The 18,512-nt window shown below is 44.2% G+C and overlaps 1 protein-coding gene across 8 annotated transcripts in view; it reads left to right on the top strand.

Moving 5' to 3' along the window:
• Positions 1-18,512, top strand: part of TCP11L1 (t-complex 11 like 1) — a 33,791-nt gene that overhangs the window by 12,649 nt on the left and 2,630 nt on the right. For 5 of the 8 annotated variants that reach the window (XM_017849698.1, XM_017849700.1, XM_017849703.1 and 2 more), the window contains exons 3-10: positions 2,162-2,294; positions 4,695-4,815; positions 5,491-5,711; positions 6,431-6,567; positions 9,009-9,205; positions 13,311-13,492; positions 15,803-15,997; positions 16,164-16,336. In XM_017849698.1, coding sequence (XP_017705187.1) covers positions 2,162-2,294; positions 4,695-4,815; positions 5,491-5,711; positions 6,431-6,567; positions 9,009-9,205; positions 13,311-13,492; positions 15,803-15,997; positions 16,164-16,336 — 1,359 coding nt within the window. The remainder of the gene's footprint in view (positions 1-2,161; positions 2,295-4,694; positions 4,816-5,490; positions 5,712-6,430; positions 6,568-9,008; positions 9,206-13,310; positions 13,493-15,802; positions 15,998-16,163; positions 16,337-18,512) is intronic. The other 3 variants (XM_017849704.1, XM_017849705.1, XM_017849706.1) reach the window with 1 other exon arrangement.

Genomic DNA, 18,512 nt, shown 5'->3' on the forward strand with positions numbered 1-18,512 from the left:
TTTTTTTTTTTTTTTTTCCTTTCTTTGGTGAGCAAAATAAAAAAGAAGGAAAATAACTTTTCACCAGCCTAAGAAGATCTTTTATAACAAACCTGGGCAAACCAGTGACATTACTTATCTAATTTTAAGGCCAGATGTTATCACTATCACATAAAATTAATATATTCATCTTCTAGGCAAGTACTTCTCAAAACTGTGGTGTCTCAAAACTGTGGTGTTTGGAGCCATCAGCATCAACTGGAGACTTGTTAGAAACACAGATTCTAGGCCGGGTGCTGTGGCTTATGCCTGTAATCCCAGCACTTTGGGAGGCCAAGGCAGGTGGATCACTTACTTAAGCTCAGGAGTTTGAGACCAGCCTGGGCAACATGGCGAAACTTGTCTCTAAAAAAATACAAAAAATAACCAGACGTGCCTGTAGTCCCACCTACTCAGGAGGATGAGGTGGGAAGATGGCTTGAGCATGAGAGGTTGAGGCTGGGGTGAGCCATGATTGTGTGACTGCATTCCTGCTGGTGACAGAGTAAGACTCTGTATCTCAAAAAAATAGAAAAATAAAAAAATGCAGATTCTTTGGCCCTGCTCCAGACCTGCTAAATCAGAAACCCTGAGAGGTGGGCCCAGCATTCTGTTTTCACAGGTCCTCCCTCTGACTCCATTATAGGCTAAAGGTTGAGAATTGCTATCAGAGACTTTTTTTTTTTTTAATTTTTTTTTTTTTTTGAAACAGAGTCTTGCTCTGTCACCTAAGCTGGAGTGCAATGGTGTAATCTCCACCCACTGCAACCTCTACCTCCCAGGTTCAAGCAATCCTTTCGCCTCAGCCTCACAAAGAGCTGGGATTACAGGTGCGCACCACCATGCCCCGCTAATTTTTGTATTTTTAGTAGAGACGATGTTTCACTGTGTTGGCCAGTTGGGTCTCGAACTCCAGACCTCAGGTGGTCCACCTGCCTTGACCTCCCAATGTGCTGGGATTACAGGCATGAGCCTGGCCTTATCATAGGCTTTTAAGAGTAAGAATTCCCCTTTGTTCCTTGGTTTAGAACCTTCTTTCTGAACGATCAGTCTCAAGCTTTATCAAAAGACAGAAGATGGACAGAAATTTTGAGGCCGTTGCAGCAGTCAATACAGAAGTAAAATCTACAGGACTTGGATAAAAGAGCAGGGGAAAGAGAGAAATCAGAGATGGCTCTTTTTCAAAGTTTTTGATTCACTGGATCAGCATTCTAGAAAATTATTGTGTCACACCTCTTTTGATCTGTCCATTGACCACTGCAGAGCTGTCATATTCTGTCACAGTATCCTGTACAAGATAGTGGTTTTAGCATTGTTTAAACAGCACCGTCGGCACCCTAAAGGACTTGATGCTATTTTAATTTTTTACAACTTTTTATTTTTATTTTTTTTTTGAGACAGAGTCTTGCTCTGTTGCCCAGGCTTGAGTGCAGTGACATGTTCATAGCTCACTGCAGGTTCAAGTGATCCTCCAGCCTCAGCTTCCTGAGTAGCTGGGACTACAGGCATGCACCACCATGCCTGGTTAGTTTTACATTTTTTTTGTAGAGACAAGGTCTCACTATGGTGCCCAGGCTGGTCTCCAACTCCTGGCCTCAATTGATCCTCTCGCCTTGGCCTCCCAAAGTGCTAGCATTACAGGTGTGAACCACTGTGCCTAGCCTTGATGCTATGTTAATTTGGGGAGATTCATTTGTGGCAGTGTTAGTGGTAGTGTGCAAAAGTAAACTGCTAATGGGAGCAAAAGAGAAGATCTTAAATCTGGTGTCTTTTTTTTTTTTTTCTTTTAGGGTAGACAGGAGGCAGAAAGATTAGAAAATAAATCCTCAGCTTATGGGACAGATGATCATCTGTAACTTAAGTTTTCCTAAGTTTCAATTTACTGTAATTATTTTCATTTGACCAGTCTTAGTGAAAAACAGATGTTTTGAGTATTAATAGATGATCTCTGCTTTTAGGATTCAAGGGTTAAAAAATGAATATGAAGTAGCATTCTGTTGCTGTTTGAAAATGCCAGAACAACAAACGTTTTAATAGAGGCAATAACTGAAATTATTGTTCCGTACCAGAACCACTGTCTTCTTATTTTAATAGAAATTCAAATCTAGAGAAGCAAATCTCTTACAGTGAGTTTCTGTTACAGCTAGTCCTCCTCGCTTTGTGACAGTAGAAGAACTTCTAGAGACAGCGAGAGGCGTCACCAACATGGCTCTAGCCCATGAAATTGTAGTAAATGGAGACTTTCAGATTAAGCCAGTTGAATTACCGGAAAACAGGTAATGTGGTTGCTAAATTAGCTTGCTTAGTAGAGCACTGCCATTTCCCAGTTTTGGAAATGTTTCCTTCAGTTGATACCGATATATTCAGACATATTTTTCCTTTTGTACATTCCTAACAAGGAACAAAAAGTATTCCTAAACAAGGAACACCAATTCTTCAAAAATCAAATAAAAGGTCTAAAAATCTTTTGTGAAAGTCTGCCTACTCAGTAGGATCTAGCTGCCTCATCTTGTGTTTTCATTGCCTTGTTTCATTCACTCTTCTTTGAAACTGTCACACTGCACTAGAGTCGTTGGTTTTGTTGCAAAGGCGAAGACTGTGGGTTATTCTCTGTGTCCCTAGTGCCTGGCACTTAACTATTTTTTTATTGAATCAAAACTCTATTGATTATAAGGTGCCCCTTTTAAAATGTGCTGTCATAAGAAAGAGGAAACACTGCCCATTATAATTATAAAAATGCCATTGATTTAAAGAAAGATCCAAGTTTCTGAGAGATTAAAATATTGGGGGAGGGGAGTTTGTTTTAGAATCAAGGAAATATGCGTGCAAGTGCCCTTCTGTCAGCAGCTCCCTGAAGTCAGGATTCTGGATGGTGCCTGAGAGTCTCTTGACCTGTCCTCCTGGTTGCAGGATGAATGCTGCAGCTCCAAGCATCCCATCATACATCAGCCTTCTGGGCAAGAGGGAAAAGGCTGGGAGGACTAGGGCTCTCCTTTTGTTAGGAACATCTTCCCCTGGAGTCGTGAAACGAACATCTGCTGATACTTTGTTAATCAGAATTTAGTAACATGCTACCCTTGCTATAAGTGAACCTGAAAAGCTTAAGTCGGGTAAAAGGGAATGAACTGCTGTGATGGGCTTGCTAGATCAGTCATGATTTATTGTCACAGGCAGAGTATATTGTTGCCCTGAAAAACAGTGGGATTCTGTTAACAAAAGAAGGAGGAATGGTTGCTGTGCTGGCAAATGTCTTACGTAGGAAGCTTCTAAATTTGACTTCACAGATATTTCTTATATCTGCAAAGATAGTACTTTTTTGCATTTAATAATGAAGAATTCCTTGTTTTGTGCTCAAGACAGTAAGACATTTTTTGTTGTTGTTGTTTTTGTTTTTTGAGATGGAGTCTCACTCTGTTGCCCAGGCTGGAGTGTAGTGGCATGATCTTGGCTCACTGCAACCTCCGCCTCCCAGGTTCAAGCAATTCTCCTACCTTAGCCTCCTGAGTAGCTGGCATTACAGGCATGTACCACCATGCCCAGCTAATTTTTGTATTTTTAGTAGAGACAGGGTTTCACCGTGTTGATCAGGCTGGTCTCAAACTCCTGACCTCGTGATCCACCTGTCTCAGCCTCCCAAAGTGCTGGGAGTACAGGCATGAGCCACTGCACTGGCCATTGTTGTTGTTTTTTGAGACGGAGTCTTGCTCTGTTGCCCAGGCTGGAGTGCAGTGGTGCAGTCTCAGCTCACTGCAGCCTCCACCTCCCAGGTTCAAGCAATTCTCCTGCCTCAGCCTCCTGAGTAGTTTGGACTATAAAGCACACACCACCACGCCTGGCTAATTTTTGTATTTTTAGTGGAGGTAGTATTTCACCATGTTGGCCAGGCTGGTCTTGAACTCCTGACCTCAGGTGATCCTCCTGCCTTGGCCTCCCAAAATGCTGGGATTACAGGCGTGGGCCACCATGCCTGGCCAATACTGATTTTAATGAAATGTTATGATGTATATATAAGTTGTTACAGTTTGGTACCTAGTTAAGCAATTGTCCCATATATCACATGGGAATATGATATTTTTAGGAAATAAAGTCCTTCAACCTACTACATACTGAATTGTTATCTTATTATTATTATTTTATTTTTTTGAGACAGAGTCTCACTCTGTTGTCCAGGCTGGAGTGTAGTGGCACTATCTCGGCTCACTGCAACCTCTGGCCAGGCTGATCTCGAACTCCTCACCTCAGGTGATCTGCCTGCCTCGGCCTCCCAAAGTGCTGGGATTACAGGCGTAAGTCACAATGCCCAGCCTAAATTGTTATCTTAGACTACCTAATTATAAACATCTTAAGAAACTTGCTAGTAACAGGGAACTAAAATTAACAGCTTTGGACTTCTCAATATTCTTATTATATGGCACTGTCATATGCTGTTACTTGGATTAGTGTTGGCTGTCCAGTTAGTTGAGAGCGATTCTTCCCATTAGATGCTTATTGCCATTTCACTAACTTTTAAAATAAAGTATGCCATCAGTTGAAGTATGCCTGGGAAATCTTTCCTTGATCCAAATCACTGGGGTTGATCTTACCCTAAACCCATATTATTTGTGCTTTGAAAATGATTTGAAACTCAAATATTTTGGTTTTTGCCCTTTGTTTGTTTGTTTTTTTCACTGCCCCAGCTTGAAGAAGAGAGTAAAGGAGATTGTACATAAAGCGTTTTGGGATTGCTTGAGTGCACAGCTAAGTGAAGACCCCCCAGCATATGACCATGCTATCAAACTTGTAGGAGAAATCAAAGAGGTGAGGCAAAGAGTGAATTGTGATGCATTTCTGGTGTGTTAGGAGTGTGTATTCAACTTCTTGTGTCACCACCAGAAGTCTTTAAAGAAATTGAAGGATCAAGAAGTTAAATTACTTGCCAGAAGCTGGATCAAGAGTGTTTTGGCTTATTGCCCTTTTAAAAAAAGTTTTAAGCAAACCATGATAACCTGAAGGCATTAAAGACAACAAAGTTATTTCACAAAATCTAGATTATTTATAAGTTTTAATAGATGTGGACACATTCCATTTATAATGGCCAAAAAGTGACTCAGCCTTTGGGATTGAGAAAGCTTTAGGTGGAGGGACTGTTTTTGCAGTGCCTTTAGCAATAGCATCAAAGAAGAAATGTATGCATGGAAATTGTCATCTATGGTTGGCTCATAGGCTCACATTAATAAACATGCTTTTCTTTTTTCACCATTAACAGTTTTTTTTCTATCCATTTAATTGCTACCTAGAGCTTAAATGAAAGCTTGAGTAGCTATTGTAAATGATTTGTAAACATGTTTTTCTGTAGGTTTGTTGAATAAGAAGTAAAATATGTGCAATATTACATAGCAATTGGTAAGCCCTTATTTGGATAGTTATAAATTACATATAATTAGAAATGATATCTAAGGAATTTTGATTAAACGTAGCTGTGTTCTCTTGTAGACTCTCTTATCTTTCTTGCTGCCTGGTCATACTAGACTGAGAAACCAGATAACAGAAGTCTTGGATCTGGATCTGATAAAGCAGGAAGCAGAGAATGGGGCCCTAGACATTTCCAAACTGGCAGAATTCATTATTGGCATGATGGGGACACTGTGTGCACCTGCTCGAGATGAGGAAGTTAAGAAACTAAAGGACATTAAGGAAATAGTGCCCCTTTTCAGGTATGGGAATATGTTAATCATATTCCGGCAACTACAATTCAGAGGCATTTTCTTTTTTCTTTTTTCTTTTTTTTTTTTTTTGAGATAGAGTCTTACTCTGTTGCCTAGGCTGGAGTGCAATGGCGTGATCTTGGCTCACTGCAACCTCCACCTTCCGGGTTCAAGCAATTCTCACGCCTCAGCCTACTGAGTAGCTGGGATTACAGGCACGCACCACCATGCCCGGCTAATTTTTGGTAGAGATGGTGTTTCACTATGTTGGCCAGGCTGGTCTCGAACTCCTGACCTCAAGTGATTGGCCACCTTGGCCTCCCAAAGTGCTGGGATTACAGGCGTGAGCCACTGCGTCTAGACCAGAGCTATTTTCAACTTAAACTTCCTGAAGTCTTGGTACTCATGGATTAAAAAAAAAAAAACAAAACTTTTCTTTTGAAAAGAAAACAACATTTTCTTTTGAAAATTCCAAACCTACAGAAAAGTTACAAAAACAGTACAATCAACACTCGCAGACCCTTCATGTGGATCCATCAGTTTTTATCATGTTGTCACATTTGCTGTGCTGCCCAGGCTGGTCTGGAACTCCTGGGCTCAAGCAGTGCCCCCGCCTTGGACTCCCAAAGTGTTGGGATTACAAGCGTGAGCCATGTGTCTGGTCCTCTTCTCCTTTAATACTATGTTTACTTTACAAGTGTTTGGTTCTAAATCCTTTTTTCTTTCAGAGAAATTTTTTCTGTGTTGGACCTAATGAAAGTGGACATGGCCAACTTTGCTATCAGTAGCATCAGGCCTCATCTCATGCAGCAGTCAGTTGAATACGAAAGGAAGAAGTTTCAAGAGATTTTGGAGAGGCAACCAAGTATGTTTAATATTTTGTGGTACTTTTTTTGTTGTCGGTGGTTTTTCATTTTAGCTGCCATAGCTTGTTGCATAATATTATTTTCAGAACAAAACTAAAATTTAGTATGAGAATAGTCTAATTTGAAGAAGGAAAAGCACAAAATGTTAGGACTACATCTAGAGTTGTTAAGCATTGAAAAGAAAACATGACAAGCAAAAGGAATGTGAGTAGGCTATGAGAATAGAAATTAAAAGCAATGAAGTCCTAAATTATAAATTTTTTTAATGAAAACACCAGTTTGAAATAAAATACATTCTTGGTCTTGATTTTTGAAAACATGACAGACGTCCTGTGAATGTTAATTTACTTTTCTTCTCCCTGTGTGGCATAGCAGGAAATTTAACTTTGCTTTTGTTCTGGATGCATAAATCTTCTTGTTTCATACCCAGGAAGAGTCTCATTTTTATGAACCTCTCCAATGACTGCAGAAAACAGACGACTATCAGAATGTAAAACTGTATTGTATTTCTAGGGTGCTTTTTATGGTCTCTGCATTGCTAGCTGACATTCTGGGTAAATTTCAGTCTTCAGATTCAATGTATGATGAATTCCGTTTGGCCTCTAATTTTGCTGACGAGGCGATGAAAACAGCAGTCTCTGGGTTGGTTCAGTTGCCGGACCAGATTGGTTAAGTGAATGCCCCATGCAGTTGATTCATCCAGCCCCAGGCAGAGAAGTCTGAGGTGGTGCTGGGGCCAGGGGAAGTTGGGAAAGGGCAGGGTAGAGGTAGAAGTAGAAGAGGTTTGGTAATGTTTACTGAGTGCCAGGCTTGTGCCAAGGGCTGGATGTGCATGATCATATGTAATCCTCACACAGTAAGCTGATGAGCCAGGCACCTTTTTTTTAAACCCCATTTTACAGATGTTGGAAACAGGTTTTGAGAGATTTTTGACCAGAATGGATTGACCACAAGCTTACACTCTCACCAGTGTTGTGAGAGTATTGGGAATATATATATGTATATATTTTTTGAGATGGAGTCTCCTCGCTCTGTCACCTGGGCTGGAGTGCAGTGGTGTGATCTCTGCTCACTGCAACCTCCGCTGGGCAGAGTTTTGTAGACTGAAGAGCCTTAATATTAAGGCCTGGCCTTGGAAGCTGGGGTGCAGTGGAGGACTCACTGGTAGGGTGGAAGCAGCTACAATGCCTGCGTCTAGCACTTAACTCACAACTTTCATGAAAGCCCGGGTTTCCCAAAGCTTGCGGGTTATAGAGAATGCTGTCTGCAGAAGAGAGGGTGAAGCCAGATGGCCCAGCAGTCAGGACCAAGAGCTCAGGGCAAACTGGAGCTACATCCCCCTGCCCCAGTGAAGAGCAGACCACCGCTGTGACCTTGGCCGTCCACTTGGTTTTAAGGAAGCAGGAAGCCTCCACTGACAGAGCTGCCGCACCTCCTGGGACCTGACAGGCAGTTTTTATTAGATGATGTGCAAGATCCTCCAGCTCTCTCTGTCCCTCAGAGTGCCCGCTGCATTACTTAGCTTAGAAAAGCAGGGGTGCATGAGGGCTGCTGAAAGCTAGAAGGGGCTTTCCTGACAGAGACAGAGTTCACTTTCCCCCAGGTGGAAGGGAAGCCAGACTGATACAAGGTTAAGATAAACAAGGAAAAGCCTCATCGTCAGTGTAGAGGATAGTTTACACAGGGAAACTCTAGCCGGTGTCTCATCCCATCTGTCTCTAGAGCTGGAGTCGCCAGGGCTTTGGGGCCCATCTTATGCAGTGGTCAGGACGGGAGAGAAAGGAAGGAAGGTTTGTTAAATACCGGGTGAGTGGCAAGGCCTGGCTAGGTGTCATATATTCGTTATTATTATTATTATTATTATTATTATTATTATTACTTTAGACAGGGTCTAGCTCTGTCACCCACCCTGGAGTGTAGTGGTGTAATCTTACCACTCACTGCAACTTCAACCTCCGGGGTTCAAGTGATTCTCCTGCCTCAGCCTTCCAACTAGCCGGGGCTACAGGCACATGCCACCATGCCCGGCTAACTTTGGTATCTTTTGTAGAGACAGGGCCTTGCCACATTGCCTAGGCTGGTCTTGAACTCCTGGGCTCGAGCAGTCTAACTACCTCAGCCCCCCAAAGTGCTGGGATTACAGGCATGAGCCACCATGCATGGCTTATTCATTATCTTGTTTAATCCTCACAACAGCCTGTGAGGTGGGTGTTGTGAATTTCCCTGTATCAGGCATCTGAAACTCAAGACACATTATGACTTGCCTGAGATCCCTCAGTTAGTCATTGGCACTACTATGATTTGATCCAAGTTTTATTTGATTCTGAAGTTCCTACTTTCTACTTGATCACTCTGCCAGGACTTCGACTGTCCCTTAAGTAATTCCGGGAAGCATCCCTTCTCAGTGTCAAGGTAATGTATGCAGCTTTGTTTTTCACAGATTCCCTGGACTTTGTCACCCAGTGGCTGGAAGAAGCCTCAGAGGACCTTATGACTCAGAAGTATAAACACGCCCTGCCAGCTGGGGGAGCAGCTGCTGGCTCTGGGGACATGCCCGGGCTGAGCCCTGTTGCTGTCCAGAATTACGCTTATCTGAAGCTTCTGAAGTGGGACCACCTCCAGAGGCCGTTCCCCGAAGTAGGTCTCCTGAGCCATCTCACTACTCATATTTGTTTTTGTGCTGCTGAACTTTTTAAGAATAGCTTTGGCCAGGCACGGTGGCTCACTCCTGTTATCCCAGCACTTTGGGAGGCAGAGGCAGGCAGATTGCTTGAGGTCAGGAGTTTGAGACCTGCCTGGGCAACATGGTGACACCCTCTCTGTACTAAAAATACAAAAAATTAGCTTGGCGTGGTGGCAGGGCCTGTAGCCCCAGCTACTTGGGAGGCTGAGGCAGAGAATTGCTTAAACCTGGGAGGTGGAGGTTGTGGTGAGCCGAGATTGTGCCCCTGCACTCCAGCCTGGGCGACAGAGTGAGACTGTCTCAAAAAATAAAAATAAATAAATAAGTAAATAAATAAAATAAAAGATAAAGCTTTATTCTGATATAATTCATGTACCAGAAAATTCTCCCTTTTAAAGTGTACAACTCAGTGTTTTTTAGTATAGTCACGGAGTTATGCATCCATTACGACTGTTTAATTAAAAACATTTTCATCATCTCCAGTAGAAACACTGCACCCATTAGCAGTCACTGCCCTTTCCCCCTCCCTCCAACCCCTGAAGCCACAAATCTGCTTTCTGTCTCTATGGATTTGCCTATCCTGGACATTTTATTTAAATGAAATCATACACTATCAGCCTTTTGTGCCTGGCTTCTTTCCCCAATGTTTTTTCATGTTGTAGCATATGTAACAGTACTTTAGTCCTCTTCTCCACTGTGTTTTTTTCTTTGTTGTGGTAAAATACACATAACATAAAATTTACCGTTTTAACCATTTCTAGTTTTCCAGTTCAGTGGCATTAAGTGCATTCACATTGTTGTGCAACCATTGCCACCAGCCGTCTCCAGAACATTTTCATTTTTCCTTCTGTGAAACTGTCTTCCCACCAAACACACCAAACAGTAATTCCCATTGCCCCCGCCCTCTGGCCCCTGGCAGCCACCATTCTATTTTGAGTCTCTATGAATTGGACTAATCCAGATACCTCATATGAGTGGAATTATACAATCTTTGCCCTTTTGGGTCTGGCTTATTTTACTTAGCATAATGTCTTCAAGGTTCATTTATGTTGTAGTATATGTCAGTGTTCCCTTTCTGAGTTTTACATTTTTAAAAAATTTTAGAGACAGGGTCTCATTGTATTGCTCAGGCTAGGTAGTACAATAGCTCACTGTAACTTTGAATTTCGGGGCTCAGGTGATCCTCCTGCCTCAGCCTCCTGGGTAGCTAGGACTATAAGAGTGTACCACCACACCCAGCTAATTTTTAAATGTGTTTTTTGTAGAGACAGGGGTCTCGCTATGTTACTCAGGCAGATCTTAAACTCCTGGCCTCAAGTGATCCTCCCTCCTTGGCCTCCCAGTGTTGGGATTACAGGCATGAGCTACCACACCCAGCCCTCCTTTCTTTTTTAGGCTGAATAATATATTTTTCTGTATGGATGTACCACATTTTGTTTATTCATTCATCAGTTGACAAACATTTGGGTTGTTATTATAAATTATGCTTCTGTGAATATTCCAGTACAAGTTTTTGCATGGACATATGTTTTTACCTCTCTTGGTTACGTACCTAGGATTAGAATTGCTGGGTTACGTGGTGACTCTTAAGTTTAACATTTTGAGGAACGGCCAAACTGATTTCCAAAGCGGCTGCATCATTTTACAATCCCACCAGCAATGTACAAGACTCCAATCTGTGCTGCTGCACTTTTCTCCTGTTTTTGCTCATCTTGATAGAAACCACAACAGAGGTGTGGTTGTTCACAGCTTTATCTAAAGAAACTTCTTCCTCTTCCATGCTGAACAGTATTTTTTCTTTTTATGTTTTTCACAATACATACTTCTAACTGCAGGACTTCTTTAAGAAGATGACTAAGAAGGGATTCCCCCAGTGTTTCTCTAAATATCTGTTCTGTTACGTAGACTCCCCCCTCTTTTTGGGGGGTACGTGAGTTTCTTATCACTAGCCTCAGATTCAGCTACTTCTCTAAATATCTTTCTTGTAAGTTCCTTATTTTTCCTTTCAAGAAGTTGTGAGCTTAAGATTTTGCCTCTTGCCTCTGAGTTCCCTGTTTTGTGCTGGAGGAAGCTCTAAAGAGAATGTTAAATTGGAGATGGGAAAATGTTCCCTTTGAACTGTGGCATGTTCTCTTCTGGAGGGAAGTTCTTAGCCTGACATTTCTGTTTAAAAATAGCTATGGGAGACCATCCAATACCTCCCTTTTCCCTACCGCTGATCATCTTCCCCAGGCCTTAGATACCCCTGCTTCTTCATCCCATAAATATCCCTGAGCTCTCTCTATGGAAAGGAGGATGTGAGACCTGTTCTCCAGACTCCTCACTTGGCAGTCTTATGAATAAACCCTCTCTTGTTAAAAAAAATAAAAATAAAAATAAAGAAAGAAAGAAAAGAAACGCTGTGGGGAAGATGGTGATGGTCCCTGGGGACAGCTGTCTACTCCAGGAATTGATCCTTGGCAATCTGCATCCTAAACTCACATCCTGCGGACTGTTGGGAAGCCACAAAGCCATGTGAATTCAGAAAACAGGCTGACGATGAGTCCTTGGGATTGTATTTGTATCAGCAGAAGATTCTTAATCCTCAGAGTTTTTACTTCTTGGCTGTGACCCCACATTGTTCATGTCTTGATTTGGCACATCTCAGTTTCTGACAGCGAGAAAGGTCCTTAGAGTCCATTCGATGAGCCTATAAACTCTCTCAGATCAGACACCCATCTGCTCAGCCTTTCCCTTCTCCTCCCATCACCCACACGGGCGGAGTCGCTGGCATGGTAGGACCTAGGGCTCCCTTTAACATGGGGGAGGCAGTCGTGGGAATGCGCTTGCTTTCCGGGAGGCTTTAGGTTGTTCTCTGTCACTTCTACTCTCTGTGCTTCCTGTTTTTTTCTCTTCCTCCCTATTTGCCAGTTTTTACAAGCTTCCTTTGTGTTGGGTGCTGAGTGGGTACCAAGGTGAATAAGTGTAGGCTCTGCCCGCAAGACACTCTTCTCTTCCATTGCTCTGGGATTTTTGTTGTTGTTGTTTTAAGATGGAGTCTCACTATGTTGTCCAAGCTGCAGTGTAGTGGCTATTCACAGGCATAATCATAGCACACCGCAGCATCGAACTTCTGGCCTCAGTGATCCTCCTGCCTGAGCCTCCCAGTAGTTGGGACTGCAGGCACTCACCACTGCACCTGGCCTTCCATTGCTCTGTACAGGATGACTAGCTGTCCTAGTTTGCGAGTGGGGGTTCACAGGACTCGGGAATTTCCATTTGAAAACTGGGACAGTCCCAGACAAACTGGGAGGAGTTGGTGGCCCTAGGTCTGTACCTCATTATACTTTTCTTCCCAACAATAGGTATAACTTTTATTTATCGAGCGCTGGCTCTGCCAGCCACTTTATATGTGGCATCTTTCTTCAGCTTTAAAACAGCCCTGTGATTTGGGAGTCCCCATTCTGCAGAGGCCTGACAAAGTTGGCGATGCTTGCATGAGGTCATGCTATTTTTTTGTTTGTTTGTTTTTTGAGACGGAGTTTCACTTTTGTTGCCCAGGCTGAAGTACAATGGTGCAATCTCAGCTCACTGCAACCTCTGCTTCCTGGATTCAAGAGATTCTCCTGCTTCATTCTCCCAAGTAGCTGGGATTACAGACATGCGCCACCACACCCGGCTAGTTTTGTATTTTTAGTATAGATGGGGTTTCACCATGTTGGTCAGGCTGGTCTTGAACTCCTGACCTCAGGTGATCTGCCCACCTAGTCCTCCCAAAGTGCTGGGATTACAGGCGTGAGCCACTGTGGCCAGCCAGGGAAGTCATGCTATTAAGCATGGAGCCTGGCTTTACACCCAGGCCTGTCTGTGTTCTTAGTGAGGATGCTATACTGCGTCCTTGCTCAGGAGGAATGACTGAGATGGAGGGGCTATTTCACACCAGACTCCCTCAAAGCTCTGACACACTAGCGCAAACCCTGAGGGAAGCTGCAGAGGCAGGTGTGGGGGCTGTGGCGCTCCCGCCCTCTGCTTGCTAGCCTGGACCTGCAGATCAGCGATGGCCTCTTCTGTTCATTACAGACAGTTTTAATGGACCAGTCTCGCTTCCATGAGCTCCAGTTGCAGCTGGAACAACTGACCATCCTGGGGGCTGTGTTGCTGGTCACCTTCAGCATGGCAGCCCCAGGAATTTCCAGCCAGGCCGACTTTGCTGAGAAACTCAAGATGATTGTGAAGATTTTGCTAACAGATATGCACCTACCGTAAGTGGAACTTTCGTGCATGGATGGGAGGCAGTGGATGGCAGAGAGCCGACTAGAGTCTCCCAGAGGGGTCTCCCACTGTAAGGCAGAACCCAGGGCCACTCTCTAGGAACTGAGAAGAAACCTTGCTGTCTCAGTTGGTTCACTTGGCGAAGACCCCAGCAGAGTTTATTCAGGGTCATAGGATCAGAGTTAGAATCTGCTGCAGAATTAGCAAAGCTCTAGGATAGTGGCTTTAAAATGTGTGTGACTAACCGAGTAGCCTATAGGGCCTTAGAGGCCACACCGAGGAGTGGGTTATTATCCTAAGAGCTGTAGAGAGCCATTGAAGTGTTTGAAGCAAGAGGGGGAACGTAATTAGATTTATGCTCTTAAGTTTAAATTTTGGCGTGGGGCGCATGGTAGATGTGAGGGAGCATTTAGGGGGTGAGAGAAGAAGTGGCTCGGGCAGGGAGGTAGGCCACGGGCAGGGTGAGGAGTGCTGGTATCGATGGTTGCTTGCCTTGAGAAGTCGGAGATCCTAGGCTTAGGGGTCCTGTGGCCCTCCATTGCCTGTTAGCATGCTCCTCCCGGGGCCTGGCTTGGTGCTGAGTGCCATCAACTCATTTATTCTCCCTACGCAGGGAACAGAATGCTGTCTGACCCCTTCCTTCTTTAATGGGGTTGTCTTTGTCTCCTGACCTCCAAGGTTCTTGTGTTTGATGTTTGTTGAGGGCTTTATTCCTCTCCCAAAGCCATTCAAATGTTTTAAACTCCTACTGGAGCTTATGAGGAAACTGAAACCCAGAGACATTAATTGGGACAAAAATGTTTGTGACTAGGAGCCGCGGTAAGAAATTCATTTTCCGTTGTGACCTAGTATACACTTAACACACATGTAACAGAAACGAAAACCTCTCAAAATGGAACTGACCCTAACCGTGTTTAATGCAGCCTGATATTTTCTACTCTATTCTTATTCCATTAAAAAAAATATTGGTTGCTACCCACTGAATTGCTTTCATAACCAACTAACAGTGAAAAGTAGAGCTCTATGGGACGGTCATGAGAGAAACCAGCTATATTCCTGCAGAGCTGCATGTATGTGGTTGAAGTGTTCTGCACTTGCATGTTCCCCACAGGCGTTCTGTGCTCAGTGTAATGCATCATTTTCTTACCCAGCACGAGTCCACATCTGCACACGTGCAGGCTTCATGACCGCTCCTACCATGGAGTCATACTGGGTGACTTCTTTGGTTTCCAGCCTATAGAATATCTTTGAGTGGTTCTAAGTAAATGCTCTATCTGACAAGGTCCAATTCAGAGACTTCTTCAAGGGAAGTACCCCCTAAACATTCTCATCCTTACAAAATGTAGAAATTTTACTGCTGAATTTGCACAAAGCATGGGTATGTTCAGTGCAGTGTGGGGCGTGTCCACATGTTGTAACTAGGGGTTCAGCAGTTTTGACAGTCAAACTAGTTTGCTGAGAGGCCAGGAAACTGTTTGCTCGGCTGAGGGCCTAGCCTGAGGCCTTTGCACAGGCACAGCTCTGGGCTGTCACCTAGGTCCCTGCCTGGAGAACTACTCTGTCAAAGCTCCCGCTGAGGAAGGGACCCAGGTCAGTGCTTTCTTGGGAGCCCAGCCTTGCACTCCCATATCCACCCTGGCCCTCCAGGGGTGGGCACAGAACTGGTGCCAATGGTGAGTGCTGGGGCTTGCTCCCACGCCCCCCAGTAATTCTACATACAAAGGATCTAGACCCAGAACAGAGGCAGTTACCTTCTCACAGCATGCCTGCCATCAGGGGCAGGCGCCCTGGGAAAACCCGGGGGACCCAGGGAATCCAGATACTCTTTTTTTTTTAACTTTAGGATTTGACTTTTCTTTTTTCTTTTATTTTTTTTTTACATTTTTTAATTAAAAAAATTTTTTTTTTGAGATGGAGTTTCACTCTTGTTGCTGAGGCTGGAGTGCAATGACGTGATCTCGACTCACTGCAACCTCCACCTCCTGGGTTCAAGTGATTCTCCTACCACAGTCTCCCTTGTAGCTGGGATTACAGGCACCTGCCACCATGCCCAGCTAATCTTTTTGTATTTTTAGTAGAGATGGGGTTTCACCATGTTGGCCAGGCTGGTCTTGAACTCCTGACCTTGAACTCCTGATCCATCTGCCTTGGCCTTCCAAAGTTCTGGGATTGTAGGCGTGAGCCACCGAGCCCGGACTCTTTATTCTTTTAAAAGTAGTTAATACGTGTGCATGTTTCAAAAATCAAAAGGTACAAAAGGACATCCAATGAAAAGTTTCTCTCTCCCTCTTGTCCCACAGCTACCAAATGCTTGCTTGCTTGTGTATTCCTCCAGAGGTATATCGAGATATTCTGAGGTCATTCCAGGCTGATTTTATCACAGAGAGGCTAGCAGGAAGTTGTGCTTTGGGTCGTTGGTCCTGGTGTACTCTGAGAGCCCCCGCCCTTCCCACTGTCTTTTCTAGCAGAGGGAGAGAAAGAAGTCCCCCTGTCAGGTATGCACAGCCTGAGAGGTAAGGTGGCAGGGAAAAGAGTCACAAATCGTCCCTTGAACACATAAATCCAGTTATTGGTGCTGTCTTTCTCACCCAGTTGTGGGCGGTTGGAGCCGGTTAGAGGTGTATTTTACTTATAGGCCCTTTCTCCCCTCCTCTGCCCCAGCTCCTTCCATCTGAAGGACGTCCTCACTACCATCGGGGAGAAGGTGTGCCTGGAGGTGAGCAGCTGCCTCTCCCTGTGTGGGTCCTCCCCCTTCACCACGGACAAGGAGACCGTGCTCAAGGGCCAGATCCAGGCCGTGGCCAGCCCCGATGACCCCATTCGCAGGATCATGGGTACGTTTGGGGAAGGCAGGCAGCAGGGATATGCCCTCCGAGGGGCTGGAGGACAGGCCCCTCTGAAGAAACCTGAGGGTTTAGTTGGGGTTAAAGTGCTGATGGGTGAGAAGATGGTGTAATGAAGCACCACAGAGAGACCAGGGCCACCCAACAGACGGGCACAGGACAAGGCAGCCATCATTGTTCGAAGGACTGCGACCTTGGAATCACTCTCCTGGATTCACAAGCAGTGTCCCAGGGCTTGCTGTGCAGCTTGGGCGTGTAACTTGACACTCGAGTTTCCTCATCTCTAAAGCGGAAATAAGAGCAGCAACCTTACAAGGTTGCTTCAGGGACTGCCTGCGATGAAAAGGTAAAGTGCTTGCCATAGTGCCTGGCAGCACGTAGTAAGCGCTCAGTAAATAGGAGCTGTTACAAAAAGAGCTGAATAGTAAAATAAAGATGTTATTTAAAAACACAATTAAAATAATATTAAATATTAGTATATAATACTATTAACATATCAAATGTAATAAAACTGTTAAAATGGTAATATTAAGATATTGCTGTTTAAAATTTATAATAAACTTGGAGTATTAAAATATTTTAATGCATATTCTATAAAACATTTAAAACATTCTATAATATTAGCTATTAGTTAGCACAGCAATGGCTTTGTGAAAAATTCTGTTAATTAGCTTGACGTAATCATTTCATAGTATATACATATATTGAAAACATCATGTTGTATACTGTAAATACGTAGTTTTGTTTGTTTGTTTTTGAGACAAGTTCTCACTCTGTCTTCCAGACTGGAGTGCAGTGGTGTGATCTCGGCTCACTGCACTGTACCTCCGCACTCCACCTCCCAGGCTCAAGCAGTCCTCCCACGTCAGACTCCCCAGTAGCTGGGACTACAAGCATGCACCACCACACCCAGCTAATTTTTTGTATATTTTGCAAAGACGGGGTTTTGCCATGTTGGCCAGGCTGGTGTCAAATTCCTGGACTCAAGTGATCCGCCTGCCTCAGCCTCCCAAAGTGCTGGGGTTAACAGGCATGAACCACTGCACCCAGTCAAGATTTATACTCACAACCTTGGTAGGGAGGCAGGAAAGTGCCTGTAAGTAGACCTGTGGCCAGCAAGTTGCTTCTCATCCTGCTGCCTGGGTTGTTTTGTAACAGCCAGTTATCAATAGATTGAAAACCAGCCCTTACTGGGAGGATCACTGAAAACCAGGAGTTCGAGACTACCTGGGCAGCTTAGTGAGACCCCATCTCTACAAAAGAATTTTTTAAAAGATATATAATTAGCCAGGATAGTGACATGCATCTGTAGTCCTTGCTACTCGGGAGGCCGAGGCAGGAGAATCAGTGGAGCGCAGGAGATTGAGGCTGCAGTGAGCTATGATTTGACCACTGCACTGTAGCCTGGGTGACAGAGAAAGACCTTATTTCAGAAAGAGAGAGAGAGAGAGAGAAAGAAAGAGGAAGGAAGGAAGGAGGGAAGGAAGGAAGGAAGGAAGGGAGGAAGGAAGGGAGGGAAAGAGAGAGAGAGAAAGAAAGAAAGGAAAGAAAGAAAGAGAAGAGAAGAGAAAAGAAAAGAGAAAAGAAAAGAGGGAGGGAAGGAAGGAGAAGGAAGGGAAGGGAGAAAGAGGGGAGGGAGGGAGGGAAGGAGGGAAGGAAGGAAGGAAGGGGAAGGGGGGAAGGGAGGAAGGGAGGCAAGAAAGCAAAGAAAGCAAGCAAGCAAGAAAGAAAGAAAGAAGAAAAGAAAGAAAGAAAGAAAAGAAAAACCAGTCTTTGGGTAGGAACAATACAAAGATTTCTACTTTGGTGAGGCTGCCAGCCCTGGGAAGCTTAGAGAACCAAACTAACTTAAGAATAAGGGTGCTGAGCATGGTGGCTCATGCCTGTAATCCCAGCACTTTGGGAGGCCGAGCCGGGCAGATCACCTGAAGTTGGGAGTTCGAGACCAGTCTGACCAACATGGAGAAACTCTGCCTTTACCAAAAATACAAAATTAACTGGGCATGGTGGTGCATTCCTGTAATCCTAGCTACTTGGGAGGCTGAGGCAGGAGAATCGCTTGAACCTGGGAGGTGGAGGTTGCGGTGAGCCGAGATTCCCCCATTGCCCCCCAGCCTGGGCAAAAAGAGTGAAACTCTTTTTCAAAAAAAAAAAAAAAAAAAGGATT

Source organism: Rhinopithecus bieti, unplaced genomic scaffold, assembly GCF_001698545.2.
Source record: "Rhinopithecus bieti isolate Rb0 unplaced genomic scaffold, ASM169854v2 scaffold_32083, whole genome shotgun sequence".
In the NCBI taxonomy this organism is placed as follows: Eukaryota; Metazoa; Chordata; class Mammalia; order Primates; family Cercopithecidae; genus Rhinopithecus; species Rhinopithecus bieti.